General features: G+C 32.7%; 1 protein-coding gene across 12 annotated transcripts in view; it reads left to right on the forward strand.

Moving 5' to 3' along the window:
• PTK2 (protein tyrosine kinase 2) overlaps nucleotides 1-12,989 on the forward strand; it is a 380,904-nt gene that overhangs the window by 169,813 nt on the left and 198,102 nt on the right. For all 12 annotated transcript variants that reach the window (XM_074264715.1, XM_074264671.1, XM_074264680.1 and 9 more), the window contains one exon: nucleotides 8,666-8,728. In XM_074264715.1, coding sequence (XP_074120816.1) covers nucleotides 8,666-8,728 — 63 coding nt within the window. The remainder of the gene's footprint in view (nucleotides 1-8,665; nucleotides 8,729-12,989) is intronic.

Raw genomic sequence — 12,989 nt, forward strand, 5'->3', positions numbered from 1 at the left:
CTTGGCTACTTCTATGAGGAAATATTAAAATACGATTTGGGACTTGTTTATTTTAACTAAGACTGAGCAATCCATAGCTCAGGATAACTATGGAGCTAAGCTGATGAATTCTATTTGTATATGTTGAGTTTGAGATCCCTGTGGGCATCCAGTTTGAGATATCCAAAGGAACTTAGTGATGAAAAACTAGAGTTGAAGAAGTTAAATGATGGAATACTAGAGTTCAGTGAGAAGTTCGAAGTAGTTTGGATCCATGTGAGCTGATTAGATCACTAAGCAATAACAGTATAAATAGAGAACAGAAGAAGGGACATTCATGATTAGTGGGCATGATTGTGATAAAGATGCTGCAAGTGAAATTAAGAAAGAAAAGTCATATAAAGCTTGTATTATTAAATGTAGCTAGTAATTCCTATGATGGTGAAATTGCTAAGTTTAGAAAAAACAATTAGTTGTCTTTTAATGTATTTTAAAGATAGTTTGTAAAGTTAAACAATTCAGTTTTGTGAAATATTAAAAAGGAAAAGTCGTCAGAGTTTTCAATATTTTAAAAAATTCTCTGCTTTTTGTAAAAGTGGTTCCAAGAGCTACAGTTATGTCCCCTAGATATATTTGCTTTAAATTTTTTGTTCAAAATACAACTTTACATTTATATAATATAAAATGTTCAAAAATACATATACTTATTGTTACAGAGGACAAGTAATATAATTGGCCAGTTATTTAATACTTCAAGTATTGATAAAGAATTTTTTATGTGAACTCTGGCTTATGGCCTTACCTTACAGGACATTTATGGACCACTATATGAGAACTACTGATACAGTGATTAAATTTAGGGGGGAAATCTTATCTTTATAAAGATACATTAACTATGTACTTTTGAAAATTAGAAATCTAACAAATAACCAATTCTAAAATAAGTATTAAAGAGGAGATATAAAGAATTATAGGACAAATAGATAAACAGACTCCCCCCCCCCCAAAAAAAAAAAAAAAGAAAAAGAAAATTACACAAATGAAAAATAAAACCAAAAGCTGACTCTTGGGAAAGACTGATTAAAAAGAAGGGATCAGAAAATAAAATTTAAAAAATTATAAATAAGCAAAGTGAAATCAAAACCCAAAAGAATAAATAAAAAGAATAATCAGAACTTACACAATTATATGCTTACAAGACTGAGAACACAAAAGAAAGGATTGGTTAAATAAATTGTAATATTCCTGTGCTGTAAGAAATTATGAATATGGAGAAATCTGGGACGATTTACATGAACTAAGGCAGAGTGAAATAAGCAGAGCCCAAAAAATGAACTATGTAATGACTACAACAATATAAAACAACTACAGAAAACAAAAGTTAGTGTTGCAAAATTATAAAGAACAAACATGGCTTGAAAGAGATATGAGATGACACTTCAAATCCACTGCCCTGAGTTGATGGTTGGCCCATACATTCTGCACATATCTTTGGACATTTTTATGTCCAATTATACTTTTTTTCTTTAAAAAAAAAAAATTACATGGAATAGCTCATTTGAGATAATATGGAAAGAAATACTAGGGGAAACTATAATGATTTTTTAAAAAAAACATTCTTAAAAATTATCTGTTTTTAATAATTTCACTGATATCTCACATGTACTAAAGTATAAAATGTTTTTGAAGACATTATTTTAACTTTAAAACAATTTAAGTCAACAAGTATTTACTTAGCTCTTACTATGTACTAGACAGTATATTAAGTTTCAACTAATAGCTAACATTTATAGAAATCCCTTAAGGTTTGCAAAGTGTTTTACCGATATCATCTCATTTCATCATGGTAGCAGTCTTTGAAGTTATAACCTCCATGGGGAAACAAATAGAATTTAAGTGACTTACTCAGAATCACAAAGCTAATTAATTAATTAATCCTGGATCTTCCCTAGATGTGGTTATTGAGTTACCAGATCACATATCAACAAAGGTTAATTCCCTGGATGATGACTTCATCAGTAGAATAGAAGCAGATCAAGTGGTCTGGGATGACCCTGTTCTTCTCTGGGCTTACCTACTTGTTGATATTAGTAGATGGAGGTGGTAGTACTAAGTACTCTTCTCCAAATGAATTCTCCCCCAATGATGGTTGTGCTAAATGAAATGGAGACAGCTTCTGTTCTGTTGGAGATTTTTTGGTGAGGGTCAGTGGAGTGTCCAACAGATGATATTGTCATTGGGGAATACAAAAGGCCACCTGCATAGAAAGATTACATAGTTGAATTTTTGAAACATCACCAATCTAACATATAACTTGATATAGTAATGAGGGGGCCAACTGCTTAGCTTTCTTTGCCAAAATCAGAGCAACTAATCACATCTTGAGGTGGTTTTATCGTGATTTTATTCTTTTAACAGTGGGAGAACTGACCAAGGAAACTATTTTCTGGGTCTGATTTTCATTAAGTAGGACAAACTGGTTTAGTTCAAATGATGAGAACTTTGTAAGTAAATGACAACTCCATCTTGGAGTTTGTGATAAAGGTGATTAAAGAAAAAAGAAAAGGAGAGAAAGAATAGGAAACTTGTTATATGAGATTAAGTGACATGTTACAAGTGCAAGTCTCAGAACAAATTCAAATTCAAGAGCATGGAACAGTCTCCTAAAGAAAGTGATAGGAATGTTGACGCTCTAAAGGTAGATGATTTATTCTTTTATTCTGTGAGACCAATATGAAAACTATTGTGTTGTTCTGTGAGGGTGACAAAAATAGTTGAAACTGCAAATGTTTAGCTGTTTGACTTATATTTGTAGAAAGGAAGTTCAGAGACAGGAAAAGATTACTCCTTGGGATAAATAAGGTAATAACTGATAACAAAGAAAAGGCAAAGATACCTTGTTTCTTCTGCTCATTTTCTCTGCTAAGGGGAATGATGTTTGAAATGGAAAGTACAGAACATATTGCCAGTAAATAGGACACTGATATCCATGGTAAAGAAGGAGATAATATGAGAGCTCTAGAATTGTCCTTGATAAAGTCATGTGACACAGGTAAACAATCTATAATGATTAGTCTTTGTTATCATTATTTGAAAGATTATGGAGTAGAAAAGTGCTACTGAATTAAAAGTAAGGAAATCATGTCCAAATTTAAAAATAAAAGAAGAATGGCATATGGAAAGTAGAAGCCAGTAAGTTTGACCTTGATTTCTGGGAAAATGCTAGAACATTAAACAAAAGAAAGCATGGTTATGATTAGAATGACTTCATTTCAAGGTCATACTAGATTAGCTTTACTTTCATTTTTAACAGTGCTTTTGAACTACTTAGTTGCAGTTCACTTTTAGGAATAGTTGACAAATCTTCTTTTTTTAAGATACATAGACTTGACAATTGTCCAGTTAGGTGGATTTGAAATTGGACTGTCTTTTGCCTCTTTTTGTATCCATAATGCTCAACACACTTCTTGGCACTTATGTGCTTAATAAATGTTTATTTATTGACTGATTGTTGGAATGGTCAGACTAAAATAGTACTTGCTGATCATTCCGAATTAGCTTGAAAAAAGTTTTCCATTGGAATTTCTCAGGAATCTGTACTGACCAATATATTTGTCAAAGACTTTGATAAATACCTAAGTATCATCTTTATAAAGTTTTGGTACCTATCAGGGAAGGATTTTAAAAATATGATTTGCGAGAATACTAGACCAGATTAAATTAATACAAAAATGAACAGTACATAAATGTAAAGCCTTATATTTGAGTTGAAAAATAAACTTTATAATTGCAAAATTAATCCAGTTTGCTGGGAAAAAATTAGAGTTTGCTTAATACAAATTCAGCATCAGTTAATAGTGTGTAATAGCAATCAAGAACTCTAAGGTAGCCTTGTGTTTCATGGAGACATGGAAACATAAAGATAGTTATACTCCCATGCATCTTTCTTCTGCTCAGACTGTATCTTGTATTTTATTCTTTTCTCTAAGAAAGTTCATTTGAAATCTAGCCCTCACTCCTCTCTAGAACTCTATTCTCATTTTGCCAGTCTACTGCCTACTGGAAATGCTCACCTATTTGTTCTTTAGAGTCTTCTGAAACTCATTCTATGCAAAATGGAATTCATCTTCTCCACCAAACATACTACTTCCAAAAGTATTCCCCCTATTTTGGAAGGGGACATCTCTCTCCTTATGAATGCAAATCTAAATAAAATGCAGATTCTTTTATTTTGCATTTCAAGCCCATTGTAATCTATCCAGTTCCAACTGTTCTAGGTTAACCTTCCATGCATAAAGGTATACTGCATTCTATCCCTTCTAGCCTGCTAGCTAGCCTCTTTATACACATTTCATTTTTTTATGGTCCTACCTGTTTTCCCTCTTCACCTCTATTTATTGTAGTCATTACTTGATGTTAACATGTGCCAACCTAAGAAGCCTTTCCTGGTCCATTGAATTATTAGTGCTTTTCACACCTACTTCAATTTATTTTATTTTACATTTTCACATATTTTATCTTCAAGTGCATGCATATTGTTTTCCTTTAAAAGTGTGTAATTTGCTTGAGGGCAAAGTTTTTTTTTTTTTTTTTTTTTTTAATTTTTGTTCTCTGATCAATTGTTTTATAACTTGTCCCCAACTCTTTGTGACACCATTTGGGGTTTTCTTGGCAGAGATACTGAAGTGATTTGCCATTTCCTTTCCCAGCTCATTTTACAGATGAAGAAACCGAGGTAAACAAGGTTAAGTGACTTGTCCAGGGTCACATTAGTAGGAAGTATCTCAGGCCAGATTTAAACTCAGAGTTGTCTTCACTCCAAGACCAGAACTTTATCCACTAGGCCACCTAGCTGCTCCCTTCTATCCTTAGAGGTCACATTATAAGAAGGTTACTAATATATTGTAGAGAGTTATTAAAAGGACAGCAGGAATAGAAAACATATCATTTGAAGGAAACGATGTACAATGGAAAGGACACTGGAGTCAAATGCCTCCCCCCACACACACATATACATACCCTTAAACAAATCACTAAGCCTCTCCAGACCACAATTTCTTCAACTATATGATGAGAGTATTGGGTTTGATGGACTCTGAGGTTTCTCCCAGCCCTATAGAGTTTTATTCTGTAGTGCTATTTGGAGGTCAATTAAAGGAAAATTATTAACCTAAAAAATAGACTACTTAGCTGTCCTGTATTTCTAAGATTTTTATACAAAAGAGCGACTAGACAGTTTTTATTTGACTCCAGAGAGCAGAACTTGGATTGATGGGGAGAATTGCCAATAGATAGATTTTGATTGATGTTTTTAATAAAAAAACAAAACAAACAAAAAAAAAACCCTACACCGACTATTAGAACTTTCCAAAAATGGAAAGGGTTGATTGGACAGGCATAAAGTTGGAACAAATACTTGTCAGTTTTTTGTTGAGGGTGATTTTTTTTCCTAGGTATTGGATTGGATTAGGTGGTGACCAATTTCCAAGGCTGAAGTACTTTGATTCAAATTAGTTCTTTGAATTGTGCCTTCTGGATCTATACAGAATAAGTTTACTACCTCCTCTTCAACATGGCAGGAATCCACTTGAAGATAATTGTCACTTTTCCTTTTTCCCTGTTTCTCTTCTGGCCATTATCTTCATTTCCAATGCCCATTTTCCATATGTTTTCATTTCCATTCAGTGCCCCAAACACTCTTTTGTCATAATAAAATATGTTGAAAATTGCACACAGTACTCCAGGTATGGTTTGACTCACATAGTTCATTGGGACTGTCACCTTTTGTGTTGTGATAGTGGCAATAATAGAAGTAGCAGCAATAATAGTATCATTTATATAATGCTTTAAGGTTTGCAAAGCACTTTATAAATATTATCTCATTCTATTTTTACAGCTCATTTTACCCAAGGAGCCAGGTGATTTTAAGCTAAGTCCCAGAATCTTTTGAGGTGATTACGTTATTTGAATTTGCATTGCACATTTCCAACGGAGCAGAGACAGTTATCATATTTTTTATAAGTTTAACTTTGAGTAGGATGAATTCCAATGTGCAAATTCAATTCACCAGATTCACTCTTTACATTAATCAGAAACTTGCCAAATTATTTCCATTTTACAGGTGAGGCAGATAACACTTACATGACTTACCCGGGTTACACAGTTAATAAGTGTTTAAGAGTGTATGTGAAGTTAGACCTTTTAATTCCAAATCCTCTCTTATCCATCAATCCTCTTTAATGAAATCTTAACATAGAAGGACTTTTTCCCCCCAATATTCAAATGCTTGTCAACCCCACAGTCACAAAAGCATCTATGTTTTGTCCATAAGAACTACTGTCTATGTAAATTCACTGCTTTATTTCATACATCTCATTATTTTATTTTAACCTTAATATGAAACTTTTGATTTGAATCTGCCAGATATCTCTATTTGGATATTTCATACTATATTTTTAATTTCGTGAAAAATCAAATGAAGGCCTCCGCCTCATATTTATTCTTGATTGAAAGCATGAGTTAAAAGCTCCCTCTTCTCCCTTTCTTCTCTCTCCCTTATTCTCCACTGTCATCTTGTTCACACTAGTTTCAAAGGATAAATTCCCCTTGCCAAAGCAAACCCTATACATAAATTCTTCATCTCTCCTTCCACCTTCTCCAGCATATTGCCCTTACAATCACCATCATTTTCTCTTTTGGTGAAGTCCATGTGCATACATAGATCTCCCATCCTTTAAAAACACTTGATTTACCACTGCCTGATAACTTTTTTTCTATCTTTCTCATCACTGTCACTAAACTCCTGTAGAAAACCGTATGTAATGTGAACTTTCACTTTCTCTCCTTTCATTATCTTTTAAACTCTTCTGAAATTTAATTTCTAACGTCATCATTCACTTAAAACTGCTTTCCCCAAAGTAGGTGATGTTCTCTTAATTGTCAGATCAAATGTCCTTTCAATCTCCTCTACTATATCTGTATCATGTCCACTAACTATATGTCTCCTCTGTTTTAAGTTCTTTTTTTCTTCTCTGTAAAACATCGGTTGATGATCTTAACTACTTCCATGTGTTCATATTCTTTTCTCCTGAGTTAGTCATGTCCCTTCTTAGCATGAACAGCACACACAAAGGCAGCAAGCATTTGTTAAGTGCTGGTGTTCCAAAAGCACATATAAGGCAGGTAGCACAGCCATTGGAGTGTCTGGGCATCCAGAAGACCTGAGTTTAGATGTAGCCTTTTACATTTTACTAGCTCTGTGACCCTTGGCAGTTTACTTATACTTTGTTCTCCTCAATTTTCTCAACTATAAAATGGGAATAGTAACAGCACTTACCTCCCAGGATTGTTGTGAGGTTCAAATGAGATAATGATTATAAAGTCCTTTGCACCCAGTACCTGGCACATTACATGTGTTGTTAATGCTTATCACCTTCCTGCCTCCCCTTTCTTGAAATTCCTTTACAAAGACTCCTCAAACTTCAGATTCCATTTCTTTACTTGCTGTTCTCCCATTCCTAAAATGCTCTGCAGCCTCTTCCCCAGTCTTCACCTTTTATTTTTCCTGGCTTTCTTGAAGGCTTAGTTCAAAGCCCATATAATGCAAGAGGAGTTTTGGGTACCTGCAATTGCTAATACCTTCCACTTTCAAATTATCTTACGTATACTTTGTAGTATCTGATATATCCTGAGGTGTTTATATTCTGTGTCCTCCATTACAGAGTATGCTCATTGAGGTCAGAAAATATTGTGGTTTTGTTTTTGTATATACAGTTTTGCACAGCGCCTGGCACATATTAAGCACTTATAAATGCTTATTAACTAGATGACTAAATTCCAATATCATCCAGATTAAATAGCACTGCCATATACATAGTCTCTCTATAGTTTAGGGAAATTTATGTGCCCACAAATTTTTTTCTAAAGATAAATTTCAAGATGTTTCTTTTAACTATCTGTGTCTTGAGTAAAAAATAAAAACAGGTTGGCACAGTAAAGGAGGATGAATTGCCATACCATTCAAAGTCCCTTCTATTCCTTTATTTCTAGTATTTTACCTTTCATGTTGGCCTGGAATAAAATTCAACAATTTTTAAATACATAGTTTGTATTTTGTGATGGACAATTTTCAAAGAAGAGCAATTAGATTATAATTTGTAACTGTCTAATCTGACATGATGCAATACAATAATGAACAATATTTTGCAAGTTGCATTTTATTCCCTTTTGTAAAGGAGCCTCTGTCATTCTTTATTGACCTTCTGTTTAATTAGAAACACCATATCCCTTTTCCAAATGAGTAAGCCTGTACTAATATTCAGTGGCCCTTAGCATCTTGCATAACCTAATTATAACAAGTAGATTTAGTAACTGTACAACAATATTGCAGCAGCCAGTCTGTTGCATATCTATCTACCTACTCTTTGGGATTTTTGAAGTAATTAGAACCAAACTTGCCTCTAAGCTGGCATTATGTTTGTTAATTCTTAATAATTATCACAATTGTCCTTAAAACTCAAGAATCAAGTTTATTCATAATGAAAAGCATAATAATGAAGCAAAATATTAATTTGTGGCTTTATTCAAAACTCACAAAATTCATAGTCATATCCAAGAAATACTTCAGTATAATGTATTTTGACTGTTTCCTAACAATTCATTGTAAATCTATTTTTTGTGATTTTAGGAGATCATACTGGGAAATGAGGGGCAATGCCCTGGAAAAGAAATCTAACTATGAAGTATTAGAGTAAGTATTTCATATCTACTCATTTTCTAGAAAAGTTAAATCAATATAGGGAGAAAGACATTTGTTCATGTTATAGATTTTGATTAAAACATTGCTTTGATTTAAATCACAATTCAGTGTGAATTTTTATTATATTTGGAAGCCCTTAAATATATTGAAGAAATAAGAATTCACGAATTTTACTGTAATTTGTTATAGTTGAACTTTGGAATCAGTCTGGCGCATCCTTAAATATAATTGTTATTTGAATACATTAAGACTCTATGAACAATCAGTTCAAGCTTAGGTTATTATCTATTTGATTTTAATTTTTCTATAAGTATGTTCTTCCAGTTAAAAGCAAAATATGTCTGTTGTATATTAGAATGAAAAAACTTCTTAATATCCAAATTAATGTTTACCTAATTGAACCATTATTATAAATTAATTGGGTCTCATTCAACTTTAACAGAAGATGTGAGAGAAGCTCTATATTTTATTCATATAATGGTGAATATTGAAAGAGACAATTGATATTTATTTACTCTGTTAAAAGGTTAATTTTGTTTATATTAGCTGTTATGGAAAACTACATTATTGCTAACTTCACCCAGTTGTTAGACATGACTGCTGAAGTTCTTCAAGTATATTAGAAGTCAAATCAAAGGGTAAATAATACTTTGTAGAATTGAAGTACTTAAATAGCTTTGACTTTTATATAGAAACAGTAAGCTAGGTCACCCTGCTACACTAATTCTCCAAAGGCTTAAGGACTATACCATTTTGAGCATGTGTTTTTGCAGGGGGAAAAAATAACTTAATTTTATAGAACTTTATGATTTGTAGCGTTCTTTCTCTATTTTGTCTTATTTGAGGTGATGTGTGATGATTTGGGTTATATGAGCTAAAAATGTATGAATTCTGAAAATGATAAAATATTTTTCTGTTAAATTCTTGAGGAAAATTCATAGATATAATTACTATGTTGGAATGAAAGTCTCTTTTAAATTTATATTAAATATCCTTTAGTTGAGAGTCTGAAATGAGGAAGGAGCATGCTTTAGGGTTTGTTACTTAGTTTTACTTAGTTTTTTAAGCTCCTGAAATATTTTAGGCTTTGAGTTCCTATGCTATCAATTATGAATATTGAAATAACTATAGGATTCCAAATTGAGTTGCTCAAAGAAATTAGGTTAGGACCAAATGAAATTGGGCCAAATATAAATAATATGTCAATTAAATTAATAATTAAAATTCATTTTCTTGACAACTTCTGTGTCATCTTTATAAGTTTTGAGCTTCAGTATTGTCTGGCCCTTCCCTGATTAAAAAAATGTAATGAGCATCATTGAAGAAATCTTTATTAATCACTCATTGAATTCAAAGGAACATACTAAACATTATAATAGATACACTGATAAAAGATGTCTGGTTCATTCCTTTAAGGGGGGGATTACTCTTTAATGGGGAAGTGAAGATATGTACAAAAATAACTAAAATGAAAAATTGGCTATGTAATAAGTGCATGAGAGAAGATGAGTTTAGAAGAGTGGTGGATTATATTCAGCTTAGATGTAGAAAACTGGGATAAGGCAAGATTTCATTTTGGGAGACTTTTTTCAGGTGATGTTTGAAGAATGGATACAATTTTAGCTGTCAGGGTTGTGTTAGTTAATAATAATGGAGGGACCTAGTGTGCTATGGTTCATGGGGTCACAGAAAGTCAAGACATGACTAAAGGAATGAAGAACAAATGAACATTTTGATCATAGGGAAAGGCATAGAAGTAGAAAAATATGTTCTATATCTGAGGTGTAGTGAATAGACTCATTTAGCTTAAGTATAAATATGGTACAAAGGGAAGATAAGACTAAAAAGGTAAGTTGGGCTTAGAAGGCAAAAAACCTTAGTTGACAAATAGTGTTGTTTATTTACTAAGTAATAGGGACCTTTTAAAGGACTTTGAGCAGGAAAGTGAATAGGCCAGATCTGTATATTAAGTTAGTGAATTTAGCACCAGTATCAGGTGGTGGTATGTGAAAGATCAGGGCAGGAATCGCAAACTGGCCTTTGGCCCACAGCTAGTTTTGGTGTGGGCTTGTGAGGTAAGAATATTTTTGCGGGGAGCAGCTAGGTGTGGTGCAGTGGATAGAGCACCAGCCCTGAAACTGGAGGACCTGAGTTCAAATGTGATCTCAGATACTTAACACTTCCTGGCTGTGTGACCCTGGGCAAGTCACTTAACCCCAATTGCCCCAGCCAAAAAAAAAAATTAATAATAATATTTTTTTGGAAAAAAACATTCTTAGCTCCAGAGAGGACAGTATAAGCTAAGAATGATTTTTTTTTTTTTAAAGCTCCAGGAGAGACAATACAAAAATAGGCAGAGGACTAGATTTGACCTTGGCCCCTTATTTAAAAAAAAAAAAAAAAAAAAAAGACAAACTAAAAAAACAATCATTAACTTTCAGGAAAAACAGATTCTATTATTGGATTATGACTAGAGCAGTTATCAATCAGATTAAAACATAATTGAGAAATGTTTAACAAAATTTAAGTAAAAAATATAATATTAAATTTAAGATATAAAAATTTTAAAATAGCTATGTTAATTTGTGGATTTTTAACTCAATATGGGGCTTCAGTGATCAATTTCTATTTATTGTCTAACATTTTCTTCATTCCCATTTTACCAATACTTTAGTAACTTGTATTTCTCTAGGTCTTTCTATTCTGTTCAATTTATCAGCTTTAGCAATAATCTTTTTTTATGCAGACTTTGTCACATCACTCCTCTGCTTAAAAAAAAAAATCTTGAGTGCTCTTCTATACTTTTACAATTAAGAGTCCTTTGCTTGGAACTTTAAAGCCTTTATCCATCCTCAAGTTGTATATCCTTTCTTTTCAGCCTTATCTTCTTAATACTTCCCTGTAGGCACTCTGTTCTTCAGCCATAATGAACTATTCTCATTCCTCTCAATATCATATTCTTGCATTTTCTTCCCTCTGTACTTTTCTTTAGGGTATTCTCTGTATCTGGAATGTTTACTCCCCCTCTCCTGTTTTGAATTGCTTTCTATTCTGTAGAGCCTAACTCAAAATTCAACTTCCTCTTTTTGGTAGCTAATCTATCAACAAGCATTTATTAAGCATTTATTTTGGGTGAGATATTATGCTAAATTCTTAGAATACAAAGAAAAAAAATTCCCTGTCCTTAAAGAACTTATTTTTTTAAAGAGTGAAAACATTATGTACATTTATACAGAGTAAATAAATGGTAACTGTAGGGAGTATGATCCCTAGCATCTAGATGAACTCAGAAAAGGTTGCCTTTTGAGTAGAAAAGGTGACTTTTGATCGAAGGCATAAAGGAAGTCAGGGGTATTGAGAGATATTGAGGAAGAAAAATATTTCAAATATAGACTACCATTGCAAAATCCTGAAGAAAGAAATGGGAGTGTCTTATTCTAGGAAAAGAAAATAAATTGCTTTATCTGGAATGAGGGATACATGAAAGGGAAAAGGGTAAGAAGAACCAGCTTGTGAAAAGTTTGAGAAGCCAAGTTTACTTGGTATTAGGGAAACACATTTATTAAGGAACATTGTAATTTATTAAGGAGTGGGTTCTGTGGTCATGTATCATAAGATACATAAGAGTATCACTTTGGAAACTTTGTAAAGTCTGGGTTGGGATAAGGAAAGAAATGGATAGAAATTAGGAGATTCTTCTAATAGTATGAAAAGTTGAAAAAAGCCTGAACTAGGGTGGTCACTTTGCAAGCATAGAGTCATGCCTGAAAGAGATTGTCAAGAAAAAATGACAAAATTTGGCAACTAAATGCCACAATCCATCCTTCTTTCTTGCTTTCCTGATTTTATCAGTGTGGTGTACTTCTTTTCTGGCAGTTCCCTCCACTGCCGATTAGCAATATTTGAAAGGTTACATGGTTTTATTCATGGTCACACAACTAATATGTCTCTGTAGCAGAACTTGAACTCAAGTTTTTGACTCTTATGTGGTTCCATAATCCACTATTACAATGTTCATTGTCACTGTATATTTCCCATTTTGTCTGTAGTTTGATATATACTAATAAGTAATCTCTACTGTAACAATACATTTACAAAGTGCTTTGTTTATAAAACATATGGATGATTTTATTTGATTCTTACAATAATGCTTTTTGTGTGTTTGGCTGCCCTGCTCTTCCACTTACCCCTGTTCTCCAAATCCCCTACCCCATGAGTATTATATAATGACCAATCACTCTGTCAGACTCTA

The sequence above is a fragment of the Sminthopsis crassicaudata genome, chromosome 1, assembly GCF_048593235.1.
Source record: "Sminthopsis crassicaudata isolate SCR6 chromosome 1, ASM4859323v1, whole genome shotgun sequence".
Lineage (NCBI taxonomy): Eukaryota > Metazoa > Chordata > Mammalia > Dasyuromorphia > Dasyuridae > Sminthopsis > Sminthopsis crassicaudata.